Source organism: Heterodontus francisci, chromosome 11 (assembly GCF_036365525.1).
Source record: "Heterodontus francisci isolate sHetFra1 chromosome 11, sHetFra1.hap1, whole genome shotgun sequence".
Classification (NCBI taxonomy): Eukaryota; Metazoa; Chordata; class Chondrichthyes; order Heterodontiformes; family Heterodontidae; genus Heterodontus; species Heterodontus francisci.
Genome location: NC_090381.1, coordinates 44,397,658 through 44,423,144, shown reverse-complemented (window position 1 = coordinate 44,423,144; position 25,487 = coordinate 44,397,658). Strand labels below are relative to the sequence as shown.

Sequence of the window (25,487 nt, the reverse complement as noted above, 5' to 3'; positions counted from 1 at the left end):
GGGTTAACTGTTCAACTGGCATGGGTTAACTGTGCAACTGGGATGGATTAACTGAGCAACTGGCATGGATTAACTGAGCAACTGCCATGGGTTAAATGTGCAACTGGTACACGGTAACTGAGCATTTGGCATGGATTAACTAAGCAACTGGGATGGATTAACTGTGCAACTGGCATAGATTAACTGAGCAACAGGCATGGATTAACTAATCAACTGGCATGGATTAACTAATCAACTGGCATGGATTATCTAAGCAACTGGCATTGATTAACTGAGCAACTGGCATGGGTTAACTGTGCAACTGACATGGAATAACTAATCAACTGGCATGGATTAACTGAGCAACTGCCATGGGTTAAATGTGCAACTGGTACACGGTAACTGAGCATTAGGCATGGATTAACTAAGCAACTGGCATGGATTAACTGAGCAACTGGCATGGGTTAACTGAGCAACAGGCATGGGGTAACTGAGCAACTGGCATGGATGAACTGAGCAACTGGCATGGATTAACTAATCAACTGGCATGGGGTAACTGAGCAACTGGCATGGATTAACTGAGCAACTGGCATGGATTAACTAATCAACTGGCATGGAATAACTGATCAACAGGCATGGATTTACTGAGCAACTGGCATGGATTAACTAATCAACTGGCATGGGGTAACTGAGCAACTGGCATGGATTAACTGAGCAACAGGCATGGATTAACTGAGCAACTGGCATGGATTAACTAATCAACTGGCATGGGGTAACTGAGCATCTGGCATGGATTAACTGAGCAACTGGCATGGATTAACTAATCAACTGGCATGGGATAACTGAGCAACTGGCATGGATTAACTCAGCAACTGGCATGGAATAACTAATCAACTGGCATGGGGTAACTGAGCATCTGGCATGGATTAACTGAGCAACTGGCATGGATTAACTAATCAACTGGCATGGGGTAACTGAACAACTGGCATGGGTTAACTGTGCAGCTGGCATGGAATAACTAATCAACTGGCATGTGGTAACTGAACAACTGGCATGGGTTAACTGTGCAACTGGCATGGATTAACTGAGCAACTGGCATGGATTAACTGAGCAACTGCCATGGATTAACTGTGCAACTGGTTTGCAGTAAGTGAGCAACTGGCATGGATTAACTGAGCAACTGGTTTGCAGTAAGTGAGCAACTGGCATGGATTAACTGAGCAACTGGTATGGGTTAACTGTGCAACTGGCATAGAGTAACTGAGCAACAGGCATGGATTAACTAATCAACTGGCATGGATTAACTAATCAACTGGCATGGATTATCTAAGCAACTGGCATGGATTAACTGTGCAACTGGCATAGATTAACTGAACTACTGCCATGGGTTAAATGTGCAACTGGTACACGGTAACTGAGCATTAGGCATGGATTAACTGAGCAACTGGCATGGATTAACTAATCAACTGGCATGGGGTAACTGAGCAACTGGCATGGATTAACTGAGCAACTGGCATGGATTAACTAATCAACTGGCATGGGGTAACTGAGCAACTGGCATGGATTAACTGAGCAACTGGCATGGATTAACTAATCAACTGGCATGAGGTAACTGAGCAACTGGCATGGGTTAACTGTGCAACTGGCATGGATTAACTGAGCAACTGGCATGGATTAACTGAGCAACTGCCATGGATTAACTGTGCAACTGGTTTGCAGTAAGTGAGCAACTGGCATGGATTAACTGAGCAACTGGTTTGCAGTACGTGAGCAACTGGCATGGATTAACTGAGCAACTGGCATGGGTTAACTGTGCAACTGGCATGGAATAACTAATCAACTGGCATGTGGTAACTGAACAACTGGCATGGGTTAACTGTGCAACTGGCATGGATTAACTGTGCAACTGGTATGGATTAACTGAGCAACTGCCATGGATTAACTGTGCAACTGGTTTGCAGCAAGTGAGCAACTGGCATGGGTTAACTGTGCAACTGGCATGGATTAACTGAGCAACTGGCATGGATTAACTGAGCAACAGGCATGGATTAACTAATCAACTGGCATGGATTAACTGAGCAACTGGCATGGATTAACTAATCAACTGGCATGGATTAACTAATCAACTGGCATGGATTAACTGAGCAACTGGCATGGATTAACTGAGCAACTGCCATGGATTAACTGTGCAACTGGTTTGCAGTAAGTGAGCAACTGGCATGGATTAACTGAGCAACTGGTTTGCAGTAAGTGAGCAACTGGCATGGATTAACTGAGCAACTGGTATGGGTTAACTGTGCAACTGGCATAGATTAACTGAGCAACAGGCATGGATTAACTGAGCAGCAGGCATGGATTAACTAAGCAGCAGGCATGGATTAACTAAGCAACTGGCATGGGTTAACTGTGTAACTGGCACAGATTAACTGAGCAACAGGCATGGATTAACTGAGCAACTGGCATGGATTAACTGAGCAACTGGCATGGGTTAAATGTGCAACTGGCATGGATTAACTAAGCAACTGGCATGGATTAACTAAGCAACTGGCATGGATTAACTAAGCAACTGGCATGGGTTAACTGTTCAACTGGCATGGGTTAACTGTGCAACTGGGATGGATTAACTGAGCAACTGGCATGGATTAACTGAGCAACTGCCATGGGTTAAATGTGCAACTGGTACACGGTAACTGAGCATTTGGCATGGATTAACTAAGCAACTGGGATGGATTAACTGAGCAACTGGCATGGATTAATTGAGCAACTGGCACGGGTTAACTGTGCAACTGGCATAGATTAACTGAGCAACAGGCATGGATTAACTAATCAACTGGCATGGATTAACTAATCAACTGGCATGGATTATCTAAGCAACTGGCATGGATTAACTGTGCAACTGGCATGGAATAACTAATCAACTGGCATGGATTAACTGAGCAACTGCCATGGGTTAAATGTGCAACTGGTACACGGTAACTGAGCATTAGGCATGGATTAACTAAGCAACTGGCATGGATTAACTGAGCAACTGGCATGGGTTAACTGAGCAACAGGCATGGGGTAACTGAGCAACTGGCATGGATTAACTGAGCAACTGGCATGGATTAACTAATCAACTGGCATGGGGTAACTGAGCAACTGGCATGGGGTAACTGAGCAACTGGCATGGATTAACTAATCAACTGGCATGGAATAACTGATCAACAGGCATGGATTTACTGAGCAACTGGCATGGATTAACTAATCAACTGGCATGGGGTAACTGAGCAACTGGCATGGATTAACTGAGCAACAGGCATGGATTAACTGAGCAACTGGCATGGATTAACTAATCAACTGGCATGGGGTAACTGAGCATCTGGCATGGATTAACTGAGCAACTGGCATGGATTAACTAATCAACTGGCATGGGATAACTGAGCAACAGGCATGGATTAACTGAGCAACTGGCATGGATTAACTAATCAACTGGCATGGGGTAACTGAGCATCTGGCATGGATTAACTCAGCAACTGGCATGGAATAACTAATCAACTGGCATGGGGTAACTGAACAACTGGCATGGGTTAACTGTGCAACTGGCATGGAATAACTAATCAACTGGCATGTGGTAACTGAACAACTGGCATGGGTTAACTGTGCAACTGGCATGGATTAACTGAGCAACTGGCATGGATTAACTGAGCAACTGGCATGGGTTAACTGTGCAACTGGCATGGAATAACTAATCAACTGGCATGTGGTAACTGAACAACTGGCATGGGTTAACTGTGCAACTGGCATGGATTAACTGAGCAACTGGCATGGATTAACTGAGCAACTGGCATGGATTAACTGTGCAACTGGTTTGCAGTAAGTGAGCAACTGGCATGGGTTAACTGTGCAACTGGCATGGATTAACTGAGCAACTGGCATGGATTAACTGAGCAACTGCCATGGATTAACTGTGCAACTGGTTTGCAGTAAGTGAGCAACTGGCATGGATTAACTGAGCAACTGGTTTGCAGTAAGTGAGCAACTGGCATGGATTAACTGAGCAACTGGTATGGGTTAACTGTGCAACTGGCATAGAGTAACTGAGCAACAGGCATGGATTAACTAATCAACTGGCATGGATTAACTAATCAACTGGCATGGATTATCTAAGCAACTGGCATGGATTAACTGTGCAACTGGCATAGATTAACTGAGCAACTGCCATGGGTTAAATGTGCAACTGGTACACGGTAACTGAGCATTAGGCATGGATTAACTAAGCAACTGGCATGGATTAACTGAGCAACAGGCATGGATTAACTGAGCAACTGGCATGGATTAACTAATCAACTGGCATGGGATAACTGAGCAACTGGCATGGATTAACTGAGCAACTGGCATGGATTAACTAATCAACTGGCATGGGGTAACTGAGCAACTGGCATGGATTAACTGAGCAACTGGCATGGATTAACTAATCAACTGGCATGGGGTAACTGAGCAAGTGGCATGGATTAACTGAGCAACTGGCATGGATTAACTAATCAACTGGCATGAGGTAACTGAGCAACTGGCATGGATTAACTGAGCAACTGGCATGGATTAACTAATCAACTGGCATGGATTAACTGAGCAACTGGCATGGGTTAACTGTGCAACTGGCATGGAATAACTAATCAACCGGCATGGGGTAACTGAACAACTGGCATGGGTTAACTGTGCAACTGGCATGGAATAACTAATCAACTGGCATGGGGTAACTGAACAACTGGCATGGGTTAACTGTGCAACTGGCATGGATTAACTGAGCAACTGGCATGGATTAACTGTGCAACTGGTATGGATTAACTGAGCAACTGCCATGGATTAACTGTGCAACTGGTTTGCAGTAAGTGAGCAACTGGCATGGATTAACTGTGCAACTGGTTTGCAGTAAGTGAGCAACTGGCGTGGATTAACTGAGCAACTGGCATGGATTAACTAATCAACTGGCATGGATTAACTGAGCAACTGGCATGGGTTAACTGTGCAACTGGCATGGAATAACTAATCAACTGGCATGGGGTAACTGAACAACTGGCATGGGTTAACTGTGCAACTGGCATGGAATAACTAATCAACTGGCATGGGGTAACTGAACAACTGGCATGGGTTAACTGTGCAACTGGCATGGATTAACTGAGCAACTGGCATGGATTAACTGTGCAACTGGTATGGATTAACTGAGCAACTGCCATGGATTAACTGTGCAACTGGTTTGCAGTAAGTGAGCAACTGGCATGGATTAACTGAGCAACTGGCATGGATTAACTGAGCAACTGGCATGGATTAACTGTGCAACTGGTTTGCAGTAAGTGAGCAACTGGCATGGATTAACTGAGCAACAGGCACAGATTAACTGAGCAACAGGCATGGATTAACTGAGCAACTGGCATGGATTAACTAATCAACTGGCATGGGGTAACTGAGCAACTGGCATGGATTAACTGAGCAACAGGCATGGATTAACTGAGCAACTGGCATGGATTAACTAATCAACTGGCATGGGGTAACTGAGCATCTGGCATGGATTAACTGAGCAACTGGCATGGATTAACTAATCAACTGGCATGGGATAACTGAGCAACTGGCATGGATTAACTGAGCAACTGGCATGGATTAACTAATCAACTGGCATGGGGTAACTGAGCAACTGGCATGGATTAACTGAGCAACTGGCATGGAATAACTAATCAACTGGCATGGGGTAACTGAACAACTGGCATGGGTTAACTGTGCAACTGGCATGGAATAACTAATCAACTGGCATGTGGTAACTGAACAACTGGCATGGGTTAACTGTGCAACTGGCATGGATTAACTGAGCAACTGGCATGGATTAACTGTGCAACTGGTATGGATTAACAGAGCAACTGCCATGGATTAACTGTGCAACTGGTTTGCAGTAAGTGAGCAACTGGCATGGGTTAACTGTGCAACTGGCATGGATTAACTGAGCAACTGGCATGGATTAACTGAGCAACTGCCATGGATTAACTGTGCAACTGGTTTGCAGTAAGTGAGCAACTGGCATGGATTAACTGAGCAACTGGTTTGCAGTAAGTGAGCAACTGGCATGGATTAACTGAGCAACTGGTATGGGTTAACTGTGCAACTGGCATAGATTAACTGAGCAGCAGGCATGGATTAACTGAGCAACAGGCATGGATTAACTGAGCAGCAGGCATGGATTAACTAAGCAGCAGGCATGGATTAACTAAGCAACTGGCATGGGTTAACTGTGTAACTGGCACAGATTAACTGAGCAACAGGCATGGATTAACTGAGCAACTGGCATGGGTTAAATGTGCAACTGGCATGGGTTAACTGAGCAGCAGGCATGGATTAACTAAGCAACTGGCATGGATTAACTAAGCAACTGGCATGGGTTAACTGTGCAACTGGCACAGATTAACTGAGCAACTGGCATGGATTAACTGAGCAACTGGCATGGATTAACTAAGCAACTGGCATGGATTAACTAAGCAACTGTCATGGGTTAACTGAGCAACTGGCATGGGTTAACTGTTCAACTGGCATGGGTTAACTGTGCAACTGGGATGGATTAACTGAGCAACTGGCATGGATTAACTGAGCAACTGCCATGGGTTAAATGTGCAACTGGTACACGGTAACTGAGCATTTGGCATGGATTAACTAAGCAACTGGGATGGATTAACTGAGCAACTGGCATGGATTAATTGAGCAACTGGCACGGGTTAACTGTGCAACTGGCATAGATTAACTGAGCAACAGGCATGGATTAACTAATCAACTGGCATGGATTAACTAATCAACTGGCATGGATTATCTAAGCAACTGGCATAGATTAACTGAGCAACTGGCATGGGTTAACTGTGCAACTGGCATGGAATAGATTAGAGATTTTTAGATTAGAGATACAGCACTGAAACAGGCCCTTCGGCCCACCGAGTCTGTGCCGACCATCAACCACCCATTTATACTAATCCTACACTAATTCCATATTCCTACCAAACATCCCCACCTGTCCCTGTATTTCCCTACCACCTACCTATACTAGTGACAATTTATAATGGCCAATTTACCTACCAACCTGCAAGTCTTTTGGCTTGTGGGAGGAAACCGGAGCACCCGGAGAAAACCCACGCAGACACAGGGAGAACTTGCAAACTCCGCACAGGCAGTACCCAGAATCGAACCCGGGTCCCTGGAGCTGTGAGGCTGCGGTGCTAACCACTGCGCCACTGTGCCGCCTAACTAATCAACTGGCATGGATTAACTGAGCAACTGCCATGGGTTAAATGTGCAACTGGTACACGGTAACTGAGCATTAGGCATGGATTAACTAAGCAACTGGCATGGATTAACTGAGCAACTGGCATGGGTTAACTGAGCAACAGGCATGGGGTAACTGAGCAACTGGCATGGATTAACTGAGCAACTGGCATGGATTAACTAATCAACTGGCATGGGGTAACTGAGCAACTGGCATGGGGTAACTGAGCAACTGGCATGGATTAACTAATCAACTGGCATGGAATAACTGATCAACAGGCATGGATTTACTGAGCAACTGGCATGGATTAACTAATCAACTGGCATGGGGTAACTGAGCAACTGGCATGGATTAACTGAGCAACAGGCATGGATTAACTGAGCAACTGGCATGGATTAACTAATCAACTGGCATGGGGTAACTGAGCATCTGGCATGGATTAACTGAGCAACTGGCATGGATTAACTAATCAACTGGCATGGGATAACTGAGCAACTGGCATGGATTAACTCAGCAACTGGCATGGAATAACTAATCAACTGGCATGGGGTAACTGAACAACTGGCATGGGTTAACTGTGCAACTGGCATGGAATAACTAATCAACTGGCATGTGGTAACTGAACAACTGGCATGGGTTAACTGTGCAACTGGCATGGATTAACTGAGCAACTGGCATGGATTAACTGAGCAACTGGCATGGATTAACTGTGCAACTGGTTTGCAGTAAGTGAGCAACTGGCATGGGTTAACTGTGCAACTGGCATGGATTAACTGAGCAACTGGCATGGATTAACTGAGCAACTGCCATGGATTAACTGTGCAACTGGTTTGCAGTAAGTGAGCAACTGGCATGGATTAACTGAGCAACTGGTTTGCAGTAAGTGAGCAACTGGCATGGATTAACTGAGCAACTGGTATGGGTTAACTGTGCAACTGGCATAGAGTAACTGAGCAACAGGCATGGATTAACTAATCAACTGGCATGGATTAACTAATCAACTGGCATGGATTATCTAAGCAACTGGCATGGATTAACTGTGCAACTGGCATAGATTAACTGAGCAACTGCCATGGGTTAAATGTGCAACTGGTACACGGTAACTGAGCATTAGGCATGGATTAACTAAGCAACTGGCATGGATTAACTGAGCAACAGGCATGGATTAACTGAGCAACTGGCATGGATTAACTAATCAACTGGCATGGGATAACTGAGCAACTGGCATGGATTAACTGAGCAACTGGCATGGATTAACTAATCAACTGGCATGGGGTAACTGAGCAACTGGCATGGATTAACTGAGCAACTGGCATGGATTAACTAATCAACTGGCATGGGGTAACTGAGCAACTGGCATGGATTAACTGAGCAACTGGCATGGATTAACTAATCAACTGGCATGAGGTAACTGAGCAACTGGCATGGATTAACTGAGCAACTGGCATGGATTAACTAATCAACTGGCATGGATTAACTGAGCAACTGGCATGGGTTAACTGTGCAACTGGCATGGAATAACTAATCAACCGGCATGGGGTAACTGAACAACTGGCATGGGTTAACTGTGCAACTGGCATGGAATAACTAATCAACTGGCATGGGGTAACTGAACAACTGGCATGGGTTAACTGTGCAACTGGCATGGATTAACTGAGCAACTGGCATGGATTAACTGTGCAACTGGTATGGATTAACTGAGCAACTGCCATGGATTAACTGTGCAACTGGTTTGCAGTAAGTGAGCAACTGGCATGGATTAACTGTGCAACTGGTTTGCAGTAAGTGAGCAACTGGCGTGGATTAACTGAGCAACTGGCATGGATTAACTAATCAACTGGCATGGATTAACTGAGCAACTGGCATGGGTTAACTGTGCAACTGGCATGGAATAACTAATCAACTGGCATGGGGTAACTGAACAACTGGCATGGGTTAACTGTGCAACTGGCATGGAATAACTAATCAACTGGCATGGGGTAACTGAACAACTGGCATGGGTTAACTGTGCAACTGGCATGGATTAACTGAGCAACTGGCATGGATTAACTGTGCAACTGGTATGGATTAACTGAGCAACTGCCATGGATTAACTGTGCAACTGGTTTGCAGTAAGTGAGCAACTGGCATGGATTAACTGAGCAACTGGCATGGATTAACTGAGCAACTGGCATGGATTAACTGTGCAACTGGTTTGCAGTAAGTGAGCAACTGGCATGGATTAACTGAGCAACAGGCACAGATTAACTGAGCAACAGGCATGGATTAACTGAGCAACTGGCATGGATTAACTAATCAACTGGCATGGGGTAACTGAGCAACTGGCATGGATTAACTGAGCAACAGGCATGGATTAACTGAGCAACTGGCATGGATTAACTAATCAACTGGCATGGGGTAACTGAGCATCTGGCATGGATTAACTGAGCAACTGGCATGGATTAACTAATCAACTGGCATGGGATAACTGAGCAACTGGCATGGATTAACTGAGCAACTGGCATGGATTAACTAATCAACTGGCATGGGGTAACTGAGCAACTGGCATGGATTAACTGAGCAACTGGCATGGAATAACTAATCAACTGGCATGGGGTAACTGAACAACTGGCATGGGTTAACTGTGCAACTGGCATGGAATAACTAATCAACTGGCATGTGGTAACTGAACAACTGGCATGGGTTAACTGTGCAACTGGCATGGATTAACTGAGCAACTGGCATGGATTAACTGTGCAACTGGTATGGATTAACAGAGCAACTGCCATGGATTAACTGTGCAACTGGTTTGCAGTAAGTGAGCAACTGGCATGGGTTAACTGTGCAACTGGCATGGATTAACTGAGCAACTGGCATGGATTAACTGAGCAACTGCCATGGACTAACTGTGCAACTGGTTTGCAGTAAGTGAGCAACTGGCATGGATTAACTGAGCAACTGCCATGGATTAACTGTGCAACTGGTATGCAGTAAGTGAGCAACTGGCATGGATTAACTGAGCAACTGGTTTGCAGTAAGTGAGCAACTGGCATGGATTAACTGAGCAACTGGTATGGGTTAACTGTGCAACTGGCATAGAGTAACTGAGCAACAGGCATGGATTAACTAATCAACTGGCATGGATTAACTAATCAACTGGCATGGATTATCTAAGCAACTGGCATGGATTAACTGTGCAACTGGCATGGCTTAACTGAGCAACTGCCATGGGTTAAATGTGCAACTGGTACACGGTAACTGAGCATTAGGCATGGATTAACTAAGCAACTGGCATGGATTAACTGAACAACAGGCATGGATTAACTGAGCAACTGGCATGGATTAACTAATCAACTGGCATGGGATAACTGAGCAACTGGCATGGATTAACTGAGCAACTGGCATGGATTAACTAATCAACTGGCATGGGGTAACTGAGCAACTGGCATGGATTAACTGAGCAACTGGCATGGATTAACTAATCAACTGGCATGGGGTAACTGAGCAACTGGCATGGATTAACTGAGCAACTGGCATGGATTAACTAATCAACTGGCATGGGGTAACTGAGCAACTGGCATGGATTAACTGAGCAACTGGCATGGATTAACTAATCAACTGGCATGAGGTAACTGAGCAACTGGCATGGATTAACTGAGCAATTGGCATGGATTAACTAATCAACTGGCATGGATTAACTGAGCAACTGGCATGGGTTAACTGTGCAACTGGCATGGAATAACTAATCAACCGGCATGGGGTAACTGAACAACTGGCATGGGTTAACTGTGCAACTGGCATGGAATAACTAATCAACTGGCATGGGGTAACTGAACAACTGGCATGGGTTAACTGTGCAACTGGCATGGATTAACTGAGCAACTGGCATGGATTAACTGTGCAACTGGTATGGATTAACTGAGCAACTGCCATGGATTAACTGTGCAACTGGTTTGCAGTAAGTGAGCAACTGGCATGGGTTAACTGTGCAACTGGCATGGATTAACTGAGCAACTGGCATGGATTAACTGAGCAACTGCCATGGATTAACTGTGCAACTGGTTTGCAGTAAGTGAGCAACTGGCATGGATTAACTGAGCAACTGCCATGGATTAACTGTGCAACTGGTTTGCAGTAAGTGAGCAACTGGCATGGATTAACTGAGCAACTGGTTTGCAGTAAGTGAGCAACTGGCATGGATTAACTGAGCAACTGCCATGGATTAACTGTGCAACTGGTTTGCAGTAAGTGAGCAACTGGCATGGATTAACTGAGCAACTGGTTTGCAGTAAGTGAGCAACTGGCATGGATTAACTGAGCAACTGGTATGGGTTAACTGTGCAACTGGCATAGATTAACTGAGCAGCAGGCATGGATTAACTGAGCAACAGGCATGGATTAACTGAGCAGCAGGCATGGATTAACTAAGCAGCAGGCATGGATTAACTAAGCAACTGGCATGGGTTAACTGTGTAACTGGCACAGATTAACTGAGCAACAGGCATGGATTAACTGAGCAACTGGCATGGGTTAAATGTGCAACTGGCATGGGTTAACTGAGCAGCAGGCATGGATTAACTAAGCAACTGGCATGGATTAACTAAGCAACTGGCATGGGTTAACTGTGCAACTGGCACAGATTAACTGAGCAACTGGCATGGATTAACTGAGCAACTGGCATGGATTAACTAAGCAACTGTCATGGGTTAACTGAGCAACTGGCATGGGTTAACTGTTCAACTGGCATGGGTTAACTGTGCAACTGGGATGGATTAACTGAGCAACTGGCATGGATTAACTGAGCAACTGCCATGGGTTAAATGTGCAACTGGTACACGGTAACTGAGCATTTGGCATGGATTAACTAAGCAACTGGGATGGATTAACTGAGCAACTGGCATGGATTAATTGAGCAACTGGCACGGGTTAACTGTGCAACTGGCATAGATTAACTAATCAACTGGCATGGATTAACTAATCAACTGGCATGGATTAACTAATCAACTGGCATGGATTATCTAAGCAACTGGCATAGATTAACTGAGCAACTGGCATGGGTTAACTGTGCAACTGGCATGGAATAGATTAGAGATTTTTAGATTAGAGATACAGCACTGAAACAGGCCCTTCGGCCCACCGAGTCTGTGCCGACCATCAACCACCCATTTATACTAATCCTACACTAATTCCATATTCCTACCAAACATCCCCACCTGTCCCTGTATTTCCCTACCACCTACCTATACTAGTGACAATTTATAATGGCCAATTTACCTACCAACCTGCAAGTCTTTTGGCTTGTGGGAGGAAACCGGAGCACCCGGAGAAAACCCACGCAGACACAGGGAGAACTTGCAAACTCCGCACAGGCAGTACCCAGAATCGAACCCGGGTCCCTGGAGCTGTGAGGCTGCGGTGCTAACCACTGCGCCACTGTGCCGCCTAACTAATCAACTGGCATGGATTAACTGAGCAACTGCCATGGGTTAAATGTGCAACTGGTACACGGTAACTGAGCATTAGGCATGGATTAACTAAGCAACTGGCATGGATTAACTGAGCAACTGGCATGGGTTAACTGAGCAACAGGCATGGGGTAACTGAGCAACTGGCATGGATTAACTGAGCAACTGGCATGGATTAACTAATCAACTGGCATGGGGTAACTGAGCAACTGGCATGGGGTAACTGAGCAACTGGCATGGATTAACTAATCAACTGGCATGGAATAACTGATCAACAGGCATGGATTTACTGAGCAACTGGCATGGATTAACTAATCAACTGGCATGGGGTAACTGAGCAACTGGCATGGATTAACTGAGCAACAGGCATGGATTAACTGAGCAACTGGCATGGATTAACTAATCAACTGGCATGGGGTAACTGAGCATCTGGCATGGATTAACTGAGCAACTGGCATGGATTAACTAATCAACTGGCATGGGATAACTGAGCAACTGGCATGGATTAACTCAGCAACTGGCATGGAATAACTAATCAACTGGCATGGGGTAACTGAACAACTGGCATGGGTTAACTGTGCAACTGGCATGGAATAACTAATCAACTGGCATGTGGTAACTGAACAACTGGCATGGGTTAACTGTGCAACTGGCATGGATTAACTGAGCAACTGGCATGGATTAACTGAGCAACTGGCATGGATTAACTGTGCAACTGGTTTGCAGTAAGTGAGCAACTGGCATGGGTTAACTGTGCAACTGGCATGGATTAACTGAGCAACTGGCATGGATTAACTGAGCAACTGCCATGGATTAACTGTGCAACTGGTTTGCAGTAAGTGAGCAACTGGCATGGATTAACTGAGCAACTGGTTTGCAGTAAGTGAGCAACTGGCATGGATTAACTGAGCAACTGGTATGGGTTAACTGTGCAACTGGCATAGAGTAACTGAGCAACAGGCATGGATTAACTAATCAACTGGCATGGATTAACTAATCAACTGGCATGGATTATCTAAGCAACTGGCATGGATTAACTGTGCAACTGGCATAGATTAACTGAGCAACTGCCATGGGTTAAATGTGCAACTGGTACACGGTAACTGAGCATTAGGCATGGATTAACTAAGCAACTGGCATGGATTAACTGAGCAACAGGCATGGATTAACTGAGCAACTGGCATGGATTAACTAATCAACTGGCATGGGATAACTGAGCAACTGGCATGGATTAACTGAGCAACTGGCATGGATTAACTAATCAACTGGCATGGGGTAACTGAGCAACTGGCATGGATTAACTGAGCAACTGGCATGGATTAACTAATCAACTGGCATGGGGTAACTGAGCAACTGGCATGGATTAACTGAGCAACTGGCATGGATTAACTAATCAACTGGCATGAGGTAACTGAGCAACTGGCATGGATTAACTGAGCAACTGGCATGGATTAACTAATCAACTGGCATGGATTAACTGAGCAACTGGCATGGGTTAACTGTGCAACTGGCATGGAATAACTAATCAACCGGCATGGGGTAACTGAACAACTGGCATGGGTTAACTGTGCAACTGGCATGGAATAACTAATCAACTGGCATGGGGTAACTGAACAACTGGCATGGGTTAACTGTGCAACTGGCATGGATTAACTGAGCAACTGGCATGGATTAACTGTGCAACTGGTATGGATTAACTGAGCAACTGCCATGGATTAACTGTGCAACTGGTTTGCAGTAAGTGAGCAACTGGCATGGATTAACTGTGCAACTGGTTTGCAGTAAGTGAGCAACTGGCGTGGATTAACTGAGCAACTGGCATGGATTAACTAATCAACTGGCATGGATTAACTGAGCAACTGGCATGGGTTAACTGTGCAACTGGCATGGAATAACTAATCAACTGGCATGGGGTAACTGAACAACTGGCATGGGTTAACTGTGCAACTGGCATGGATTAACTGAGCAACTGGCATGGATTAACTGTGCAACTGGTATGGATTAACTGAGCAACTGCCATGGATTAACTGTGCAACTGGTTTGCAGTAAGTGAGCAACTGGCATGGATTAACTGAGCAACTGGCATGGATTAACTGAGCAACTGGCATGGATTAACTGTGCAACTGGTTTGCAGTAAGTGAGCAACTGGCATGGATTAACTGAGCAACAGGCACAGATTAACTGAGCAACAGGCATGGATTAACTGAGCAACTGGCATGGATTAACTAATCAACTGGCATGGGGTAACTGAGCAACTGGCATGGATTAACTGAGCAACAGGCATGGATTAACTGAGCAACTGGCATGGATTAACTAATCAACTGGCATGGGGTAACTGAGCATCTGGCATGGATTAACTGAGCAACTGGCATGGATTAACTAATCAACTGGCATGGGATAACTGAGCAACTGGCATGGATTAACTGAGCAACTGGCATGGATTAACTAATCAACTGGCATGGGGTAACTGAGCAACTGGCATGGATTAACTGAGCAACTGGCATGGAATAACTAATCAACTGGCATGGGGTAACTGAACAACTGGCATGGGTTAACTGTGCAACTGGCATGGAATAACTAATCAACTGGCATGTGGTAACTGAACAACTGGCATGGGTTAACTGTGCAACTGGCATGGATTAACTGAGCAACTGGCATGGATTAACTGTGCAACTGGTATGGATTAACAGAGCAACTGCCATGGATTAACTGTGCAACTGGTTTGCAGTAAGTGAGCAACTGGCATGGGTTAACTGTGCAACTGGCATGGATTAACTGAGCAACTGGCATGGATTAACTGAGCAACTGCCATGGACTAACTGTGCAACTGGTTTGCAGTAAGTGAGCAACTGGCATGGATTAACTGAGCAACTGCCATGGATTAACTGTGCAACTGGTTTGCAGTAAGTGAGCAACTGGCATGGATTAACTGAGCAACTGGTTTGCAGTAAGTGAGCAACTGGCATGGATTAACTGAGCAACTGGTATGGGTTAACTGTGCAACTGGCATAGAGTAACTGAGCAACAGGCATGGATTAACTAATCAACTGGCATGGATTAACTAATCAACTGGCATGGATTATCTAAGCAACTGGCATGGATTAACTGTGCAACTGGCATGGATTAACTGAGCAACTGCCATGGGTTAAATGTGCAACTGGTACACGGTAACTGAGCATTAGGCATGGATTAACTAAGCAACTGGCATGGATTAACTGAGCAACAGGCATGGATTAACTGAGCAACTGGCATGGATTAACTAATCAACTGGCATGGGATAACTGAGCAACTGGCATGGATTAACTGAGCAACTGGCATGGATTAACTAATCAACTGGCATGGGGTAACTGAGCAACTGGCATGGATTAACTGAGCAACTGGCATGGATTAACTAATCAACTGGCATGGGGTAACTGAGCAACTGGCATGGATTAACTGAGCAACTGGCATGGATTAACTAATCAACTGGCATGGGGTAACTGAGCAACTGGCATGGATTAACTGAGCAACTGGCATGGATTAACTAATCAACTGGCATGAGGTAACTGAGCAACTGGCATGGATTAACTGAGCAATTGGCATGGATTAACTAATCAACTGGCATGGATTAACTGAGCAACTGGCATGGGTTAACTGTGCAACTGGCATGGAATAACTAATCAACCGGCATGGGGTAACTGAACAACTGGCATGGGTTAACTGTGCAACTGGCATGGAATAACTAATCAACTGGCATGGGGTAACTGAACAACTGGCATGGGTTAACTGTGCAACTGGCATGGATTAACTGAGCAACTGGCATGGATTAACTGTGCAACTGGTATGGATTAACTGAGCAACTGCCATGGATTAACTGTGCAACTGGTTTGCAGTAAGTGAGCAACTGGCATGGGTTAACTGTGCAACTGGCATGGATTAACTGAGCAACTGGCATGGATTAACTGAGCAACTCCCATGGATTAACTGTGCAACTGGTTTGCAGTAAGTGAGCAACTGGCATGGATTAACTGAGCAACTGCCATGGATTAACTGTGCAACTGGTTTGCAGTAAGTGAGCAACTGGCATGGATTAACTGAGCAACTGGTTTGCAGTAAGTGAGCAACTGGCATGGATTAACTGAGCAACTGGTATGGGTTAACTGTGCAACTGGCATAGAGTAACTGAGCAACAGGCATGGATTAACTAATCAACTGGCATGGATTAACTAATCAACTGGCATGGATTATCTAAGCAACTGGCATGGATTAACTGTGCAACTGGCATGGATTAACTGAGCAACTGCCATGGATTAAATGTGCAACTGGTACACGGTAACTGAGCATTAGGCATGGATTAACTAAGCAACTGGCATGGATTAACTGAGCAACAGGCATGGATTAACTGAGCAACTGGCATGGATTAACTGAGCAACTGGCATGGATTAACTAATCAACTGGCATGGGGTAACTGAGCAACTGGCATGGATTAACTGAGCAACTGGCATGGATTAACTAATCAACTGGCATGGGGTAACTGAGCAACTGGCATGGATTAACTGAGCAACTGGCATGGATTAACTAATCAACTGGCATGGGGTAACTGAGCAACTGGCATGGATTAACTGAGCAACTGGCATGGATTAACTAATCAACTGGCATGAGGTAACTGAGCAACTGGCATGGATTAACTGAGCAACTGGCATGGATTAACTAATCAACTGGCATGGATTAACTGAGCAACTGGCATGGGTTAACTGTGCAACTGGCATGGAATAACTAATCAACCGGCATGGGGTAACTGAACAACTGGCATGGGTTAACTGTGCAACTGGCATGGGATAACTAATCAACTGGCATGGGGTAACTGAACAACTGGCATGGGTTAACTGTGCAACTGGCATGGATTAACTGAGCAACTGGCATGGATTAACTGTGCAACTGGTATGGATTAACTGAGCAACTGCCATGGATTAACTGTGCAACTGGTTTGCAGTAAGTGAGCAACTGGCATGGGTTAACTGTGCAACTGGCATGGAATAACTAATCAACTGGCATGGGGTAACTGAACAACTGGCATGGGTTAACTGTGCAACTGGCATGGAATAACTAATCAACTGGCATGGGGTAACTGAACAACTGGCATGGGTTAACTGTGCAACTGGCATGGATTAACTGAGCAACTGGCATGGATTAACTGTGCAACTGGTATGGATTAACTGAGCAACTGCCATGGATTAACTGTGCAACTGGTTTGCAGTAAGTGAGCAACTGGCATGGATTAACTGAGCAACTGGCATGGATTAACTGAGCAACTGGCATGGATTAACTGTGCAACTGGTTTGCAGTAAGTGAGCAACTGGCATGGATTAACTGAGCAACAGGCACAGATTAACTGAGCAACAGGCATGGATTAACTGAGCAACTGGCATGGATTAACTAATCAACTGGCATGGGGTAACTGAGCAACTGGCATGGATTAACTGAGCAACAGGCATGGATTAACTGAGCAACTGGCATGGATTAACTAATCAACTGGCATGGGGTAACTGAGCATCTGGCATGGATTAACTGAGCAACTGGCATGGATTAACTAATCAACTGGCATGGGATAACTGAGCAACTGGCATGGATTAACTGAGCAACTGGCATGGATTAACTAATCAACTGGCATGGGGTAACTGAGCAACTGGCATGGATTAACTGAGCAACTGGCATGGAATAACTAATCAACTGGCATGGGGTAACTGAACAACTGGCATGGGTTAACTGTGCAACTGGTATGGAATAACTAATCAACTGGCATGTGGTAACTGAACAACTGGCATGGGTTAACTGTGCAACTGGCATGGATTAACTGAGCAACTGGCATGGATTAACTGTGCAACTGGTATGGATTAACTGAGCAACTGCCATGGATTAACTGTGCAACTGGTTTGCAGTAAGTGAGCAACTGGCATGGGTTAACTGTGCAACTGGCATGGATTAACTGAGCAACTGGCATGGATTAACTGAGCAACTGCCATGGATTAACTGTGCAACTGGTTTGCAGTAAGTAAGCAACTGGCATGGATTAACTGAGCAACTGCCATGGATTAACTGTGCAACTGGTTTGCAGTAAGTGAGCAACTGGCATGGATTAACTGAGCAACTGGTATGGGTTAACTGTGCAACTGGCATAGAGTAACTGAGCAACAGGCATGGATTAACTAATCAACTGGCATGGATTAACTAATCAACTGGCATGGATTATCTAAGCAACTGGCATGGATTAACTGAGCAACTGCCATGGGTTAAATGTGCAACTGGTACACGGTAACTGAGCATTAGGCATGGATTAACTAAGCAACTGGCATGGATTAACTGAGCAACAGGCATGGATTAACTGAGCAACTGGCATGGATTAACTAATCAACTGGCATGGGATAACTGAGCAACTGGCATGGATTAACTGAGCAACTGGCATGGATTAACTAATCAACTGGCATGGGGTAACTGAGCAACTGGCATGGATTAACTGAGCAACTGGCATGGATTAACTAATCAACTGGCATGGGGTAACTGAGCAACTGGCATGGATTAACTGAGCAACTGGCATGGATTAACTAATCAACTGGCATGGGGTAACTGAGCAACTGGCATGGGGTAACTGAGCAACTGGCATGGATTAACTAATCAACTGGCATGGATTAACTGAGCAACTGGCATGGGTTAACTGTGCAACTGGCATGGAATAACTAATCAACTGGCATGGGGTAACTGAACAACTGGCATGGGTTAACTGTGCAACTGGCATGGAATAACTAATCAACTGGCATGGGGTAACTGAACAACTGGCATGGGTTAACTGTGCAACTGGCATGGATTAACTGAGCAACTGGCATGGATTAACTGTGCAACTGGTATGGATTAACTGAGCAACTGCCATGGATTAACTGTGCAACTGGTTTGCAGTAAGTGAGCAACTGGCATGGATTAACTGAGCAACTGGTTTGCAGTAAGTGAGCAACTGGCATGGATTAACTGAGCAACTGGTATGAGTTAACTGTGCAACTGGTATGGATTAACTGTGCAACTGGTTTGCAGTAAGTGAGCAACTGGCATGGATTAACTGAGCAACTGGTTTGCAGTAAGTGAGCAACTGGCATGGATTAACTGAGCAACTGGTATGGGTTAACTGTGCAACTGGTATGGATTAACTGAGCAGCTAGTGTAGATTAACTGAGCAACTAGTATGGGGTAACTGAGCAACTGGTACGGGTTTTGCGTCCATCACTGGATTTCCCCAGGTGATGGGCATCATCAATTGCACCCATGTAGCCATCAAGGCATCAAGTCACCTCCCACTCAGATTCATCGACAGGAAGGCCTCCAATCCCTCAATTTTCAACTGGTCTACGACCACAATAAGAGCTTCCTCCAGGTGTGTGCTCGCTTTCCTGGCAGCTGCTATGACTCCTTCAACCTCTGGCAGTCCAGGCTGCCACATCTCTTCACTCCAACCCACAAAGTCTATGAATGGATTCTGGAGGACAAGGGATAACCCTTGTAGAGATGGCTACTCACCCCTCTACGAGCATCCACGACAGAGGAACACAGGTGATACAGTCAAAGTTATCGGCTCACCAGGACCACCATTGAGCAAGCCATCAGGCTTCTGAAGGTGCAAATATGCTGCCTGGACCAGTTGGGTGGCACCCCACAGTATACTCCTGCAAGGGTCTACACTCTCCATGACATGGCCCTCCAGAGAGGTCTTGAGGATGGTAGGCTCTGGAAGGTAACAACTCATACGAGGAAGAGGAGCAGAACATGGAAGAGGAGGAGGAGGTGACGGAGGGGGAGGATGCAGAGCACCGCATTGCTCCAGCTGCCGAGGGAGGTGGCCAGGCACAGCACTGGGTTTGAAGGTCTCATCAGGATGCCATGAACATGAGGGATCATTTGATTCTAGAACATTTCAGTTGAGCCCCTCTGATCCAGGATGAATGGCATGGTATGGAAGGTGCTGCCTGTGCTAACACTTCCTTTGAAGACGCAGCCTGGAACATGCAAAGTGAAGGATACACATCTGTACAGAGGTTTTGCCATCAATATTGAGGAAGCTTTGGTCTCCTTCACTACCTCGTGCCTCTTCTTAATCCGTTATCAATACAAGGAGTCTTGTTCACTAGATTGGTTCCTGGGATGAGAGGGTTGTCCAATGATGAGAGGCTGTAAATTGGGCCTATATTCTTTGGCGTGACAGTGTTTCTTCCTCTGAGGTCTCCACTTCCTCTGGACCTTCAGCCTCAGGCAGCATTGGCTGGCCTGGTGGCAGTTCTTGTGTATCTGAAAGTAAATGCACAAGTGGCAGATTGGGATGAGGGAAGGAGTGGGGGTGGTGATGGGGATGGGGGACAAAGCAAGAGATATGCATGGTTACGCTATCTGCAGTTTGTATATCATCCCAGATTGCAGGGAGAGGGTGAAGTCAGATTTGAAGAGGTGCATAAGACAGGAACATACTGTGATCCTGGATGGCATCAGTGACACCACTTGCCACGGCCTAAGTGACAGCAGCTCCAGTTATTCCCAGCAACGTCTTCTCCATGGGGTCAGTACATGCAGCCATGTCTGCCCCCACCCCTCACCCCCCCTGGTTTGCTGCTGCCGCCGTATATTATGGGCCATCTTGTCCTGCAAGAGAGAGGGAGGAGTGTCAGTGCGTGTGGTACAATGTATTTGGGTGATGTGCCTGTCATAGATGAATAGTTGGCAGTATGTGGAAGCTGTGAGATTTGGGTGTGAGGCTTGCAGGAATGCTAAGTGTGTGAGGATGAGGTGAAGTATCTGAATGTTAACCATGAATCCTGATTGCTAGAGATTGTTGAAGGGTGAGTGATAAGGGTGTGGTGCATTTAGCAGTGTGTGAGATTGGTGGTGCATTTACTGGGATATGGCATGTATGACTGTATGACTCTAAGATACATTCACTAATGTTGACACTTGAATGAGGCCGTTGAACATTTTCTAGCAATGTAGCCAGGTCCTTGGAGCCAGACTCCTGGCAATAACCTCTGCGGCGATCTGCTCACACTGCCTTCACAGTGTCTGTCTGGAGGGTCTCCTGGCTCCCTGTAGATAGATCACCTCTCTCCTCCTTTCAGTCTCCTGCACTAAGGCCTCCAGTGCTGCATCCGAGAACCTAGAAGTCCTCTCTCTGACCTGCTGCACGGTTACTCAGGTTTCTTCCTGCTGCTAATATGTTTCCCAGCCAGGTGAATGAGATGCTGTAGCCAGAATGAAACTCCCCTTTAAGAGTGCAGACTGGCTTTAAGAACTGCAGTCTAGCTTTAATTGATGCCAGCCTCGCTCACACTTGGGCCCACCGATGAACGTACAACCTTTGACTTCAAAGCAGCATTTGACCCAGAGTGGCATTAAGGAGACATCGCAAATTGAAGTCAATGGGAATCAAGAGGAAAATTCTCCACTGTTGGAGTCACAACTGGGAAAAGGGAGGATGGTTGTGGTTGTTGGAAGCCAATCATCTCCGGCCCAGGACATTGCTGTAGGAGTTACTCAGGCTTAGGCCCAACCATCTTCAACTCCCATCATAAGGTCAGAAGTGGGGATGTTCACTGATGATTGCACAATGTTCAGTACCATTTGTGAATCCGCAGATACTGAAGCAGTCAGTGTCCGCTTGCAGCAAGTCCTGAACAACATGCAGGCTTGGCCTGATAAGTGGCAAGTAACATTCATGCCACAAGTGGGGTGGCACAGTGGTGTAGTGGTTAGCACTGCAGCCCCATAACTCCAGTGACCTAAGTTCAGTTCTGGGTACTGTTTATGCAGAGGTTGCAAGTTCTCCCTGTGATTGTGTAGGTTTCTGCCAGGTACTTCAGTTTCCTCCCACAGCTAAAGACCTTGCAGGTTGATAGGTAAATTGGCTATTGTAAATTGTCCCTAGTGTTGCTAGGTGGAAGGAGAATTGTGGGAAAGTGGTAGGGCGTATGGGATTAATGTAGGATTGGTATAAATGGGTGGCTGATGGTCAGTACAGACTCAGTGGGCTAAAGGGCCTGTTTCAGTGCTGTATCTTTATAACTGAGCAACTGGTATGGGTTAATTGTATAACTAGTATGGTTTAACTGAGCAACTGGTATGAGTTAAGTGCGCATTGCAATCCCGCACTCTCTTTCGGGGTTTATATAATTTTGTAGCTGAAATCCAGATTTCGTGCAGACTTTGTGGACTGTGCCAGAGAGTCTGCTGAAGATGTCAGCTTGGGTGGTAGTCTACTTTCAGCATGCAAAGTACAGTAAAGGAGAGATTACAATTTTACAGTTCCAGTGTTTTGCTTTCCTTGTAAATGATCATTGACCTAAAACGAATAATTGTTCTCCTCTCTATCGCTACACATATGCTATCTGACCCCTTAAGTGTTTCCGGCATTTTCTGTTTTACTTCCGTATTCGAGCTTGCTGCTTTTGATGGCTTACCTCGTCTTCTTGCATGCCCATTGCCCATCCTTTTCACAATAGCTGTAAAGCAAAACCCCGAGAGTTGTAATATTTGTATTATACATTAGAATGGGAGTTCTTATACACAGCAGGAACAAGCTCCCGTACTTTCATTTACAAAGCAACTTTCAATCGCTAAAGGTTTTGTCCGATCGGCAGCTCAGCATTAAAAGCGTGTGCTTACATTAACACAGAGATGATTAAATGCTAGCCTAGCTCCTTACCGATAATCCTGCTGATGCCAATGGCCCACACATTGCGAGGCAGGGACAGGAACAGGTTAAACCAATTGTACCCGCCAACCACAATAGGACATAAAATAATGAATGGGACCAAGACCCTCGCAACTCGTTTAACTTGAATGATCAACCACATCGTCAAGCAAAATATGCAGAAGAGACGCCGTCTCGGATCATAAAAACTTTGCCTTCTTCCTACTAAAAACGATTTCCTTTATTATTTGAAATATTAATTATTTCTCCATGAATGTAAAACAAAGCCTTGAACTTTCTGTTTCAATTTCCCCACTAGCATTGCGACTAGAAGTTTTTTTTTTGCCTGTCACGTTTACGGTAAACTGAAACTTACACTCCCTTATTTCTCTTCTGCATCACTGTAAACGTGACAGGCCCTCGTGTGCCAAGTATTGCGAATGAGAAGAAAGTACTGAATTTATCGGGCGATGACAACGCACCTTTTGGGTGGATTTCAATTTTTAAAAAATAATTTCTCTATGTCTTTGATTCCGGGAGTTGGGATCCAGGAGTCAGCTGTCAACATTTAGATAAAAGCAAAATACTGCGGATGCTGGAAATCTGAAATAAAAACAAGAAATGCTGGAACCACTCAGCAGGTCTGGCAGCATCTGTGGAAAGAGAAGCAGAGTTAATGTTTCGGGTCAGTGACCCTTCTTCGGAAACAGGTTTAGCTCCTTTAGCCTGTTCTGCCATTTAATGAGATCATGCCTGATCTGCAGCCTAATTCCATTTCTCTCCTTTGCTCATATCCTTTAATACCTTCAGGTGCGGGATGTTTTAATTCCCGGGCCTCAATTAAATGCCGCCAGTCCACATCTGGCCCATTCCGATGGGAGAAGGATGTAGAGCAGCTGCCAGAAGGGCTAGTTCGCATGGAGACTGGGTACGGGAGGGTCTCACAATAGTTCAGGACATGGGACATCCCGCACCCCCCCCCCCCCCCCAATAAGAGTGCAGATCGAATTTTAACATTTCATACCTAAACCATCTCATCCTACTAAATTCCTTTTGCACTTTCTCCACCATCTTGATAGCTTCCCAAAACTGGAAACAATTCTTACGTCCTTAACAGCCTGCACCATTTGATGCTTAAATTGATAGCTTGGATGTTTTGCTTGTTTAATGATGGGGCTGGAATTCCACTCGATGCTTTGACCCCACCAGAATCCTGATCCATTTTCCTGGTTCACGGCTCATCAGGCATGCACTGTGGGCTCCCAGTGGAATCCCCACCACTGTGATAAACTTACCATTGCAAGGATGGAAAAATCTAGCAGGGAAATCTGAGAGGACTTAACGGGGGCGGAAAAGAGAAGCATGTTTTACTTAGGCCTTGGCTAATTGGTAGCTGGGTCCTATAGGAAGGGTGAGGAACCCAATACTAAGTGAGATAGCAATCAGTAAACAGTCCCACCTCGACTTGAGATGAGCAGAGAAGGATGGGATGGAAAATTGACATTGGGGCTAGAATGCAGTGGTAGGCTTTCCCAATCAATATAGTCACTTTCTACCACCATCCCAGCTGATTTCAGTTGAAATAATGGATGAAGACCCAGCCTGATGTCTCTGAACACTGGAGATTAATTAGTTATTTCTTTTAAAGTTTAGAGTATATGGCTGGAATTTAACCTTCAGGAATCGGGTCCCATCGGAGGCGTCCGGAAGGTAAAATGTAGCATGATGACATTAGGCCAGGTCCCCGGCGTCATTACGCGCAGGCACCATTTAACTAATGTAGGAAGTCGGGCGAGATCAAGTCTGCGCTCGCCGCCCGACTACAAGCAATTGAAAACTCATTAAGGTACTTGAAAAAGCAACTGACAGCAATTTTACATAGCCGTCTGATTTTACGGCCATAAATCGGGTCGTGGGGCGTCTCGGGCAGGTTTAAAAGGGCGGCAGGCATTGATTCATGAGGGAGTTGGAGGTACAAATTTTATTTTTGCTCTTTATTAATTCTGATGTTATTTGTGTGTCCTAACAAGGGGTGTTACTTGCAGCTTGTGCAGAAGGATTCATCTGAATGTTATTCACTGCTGCTCAGGGCCCC

At 45.4% G+C, this 25,487-nt stretch overlaps 1 protein-coding gene across 4 annotated transcripts in view; it reads right to left on the bottom strand.

Annotated features, from left to right (window-relative positions):
• The window catches only part of LOC137375230 (ubiquitin carboxyl-terminal hydrolase 47-like), a 113,572-nt gene extending 89,776 nt beyond the window's left edge, over nt 1-23,796 (bottom strand). For 3 of the 4 annotated variants that reach the window (XM_068042078.1, XM_068042079.1, XM_068042080.1), the window contains exons 1-2: nt 23,405-23,793; nt 23,160-23,201 (exon numbers count right to left, since the gene is read on the bottom strand). In XM_068042078.1, coding sequence (XP_067898179.1) covers nt 23,160-23,201; nt 23,405-23,555 — 193 coding nt within the window. In that variant the 5' untranslated portion in view covers nt 23,556-23,793. Of the gene's footprint in view, nt 1-23,159; nt 23,202-23,404 lie in introns of all 4 variants that reach the window. The other variant, XM_068042081.1, reaches the window with a different exon arrangement.
• Between the last annotated feature and the right edge of the window lie 1,691 nt (nt 23,797-25,487).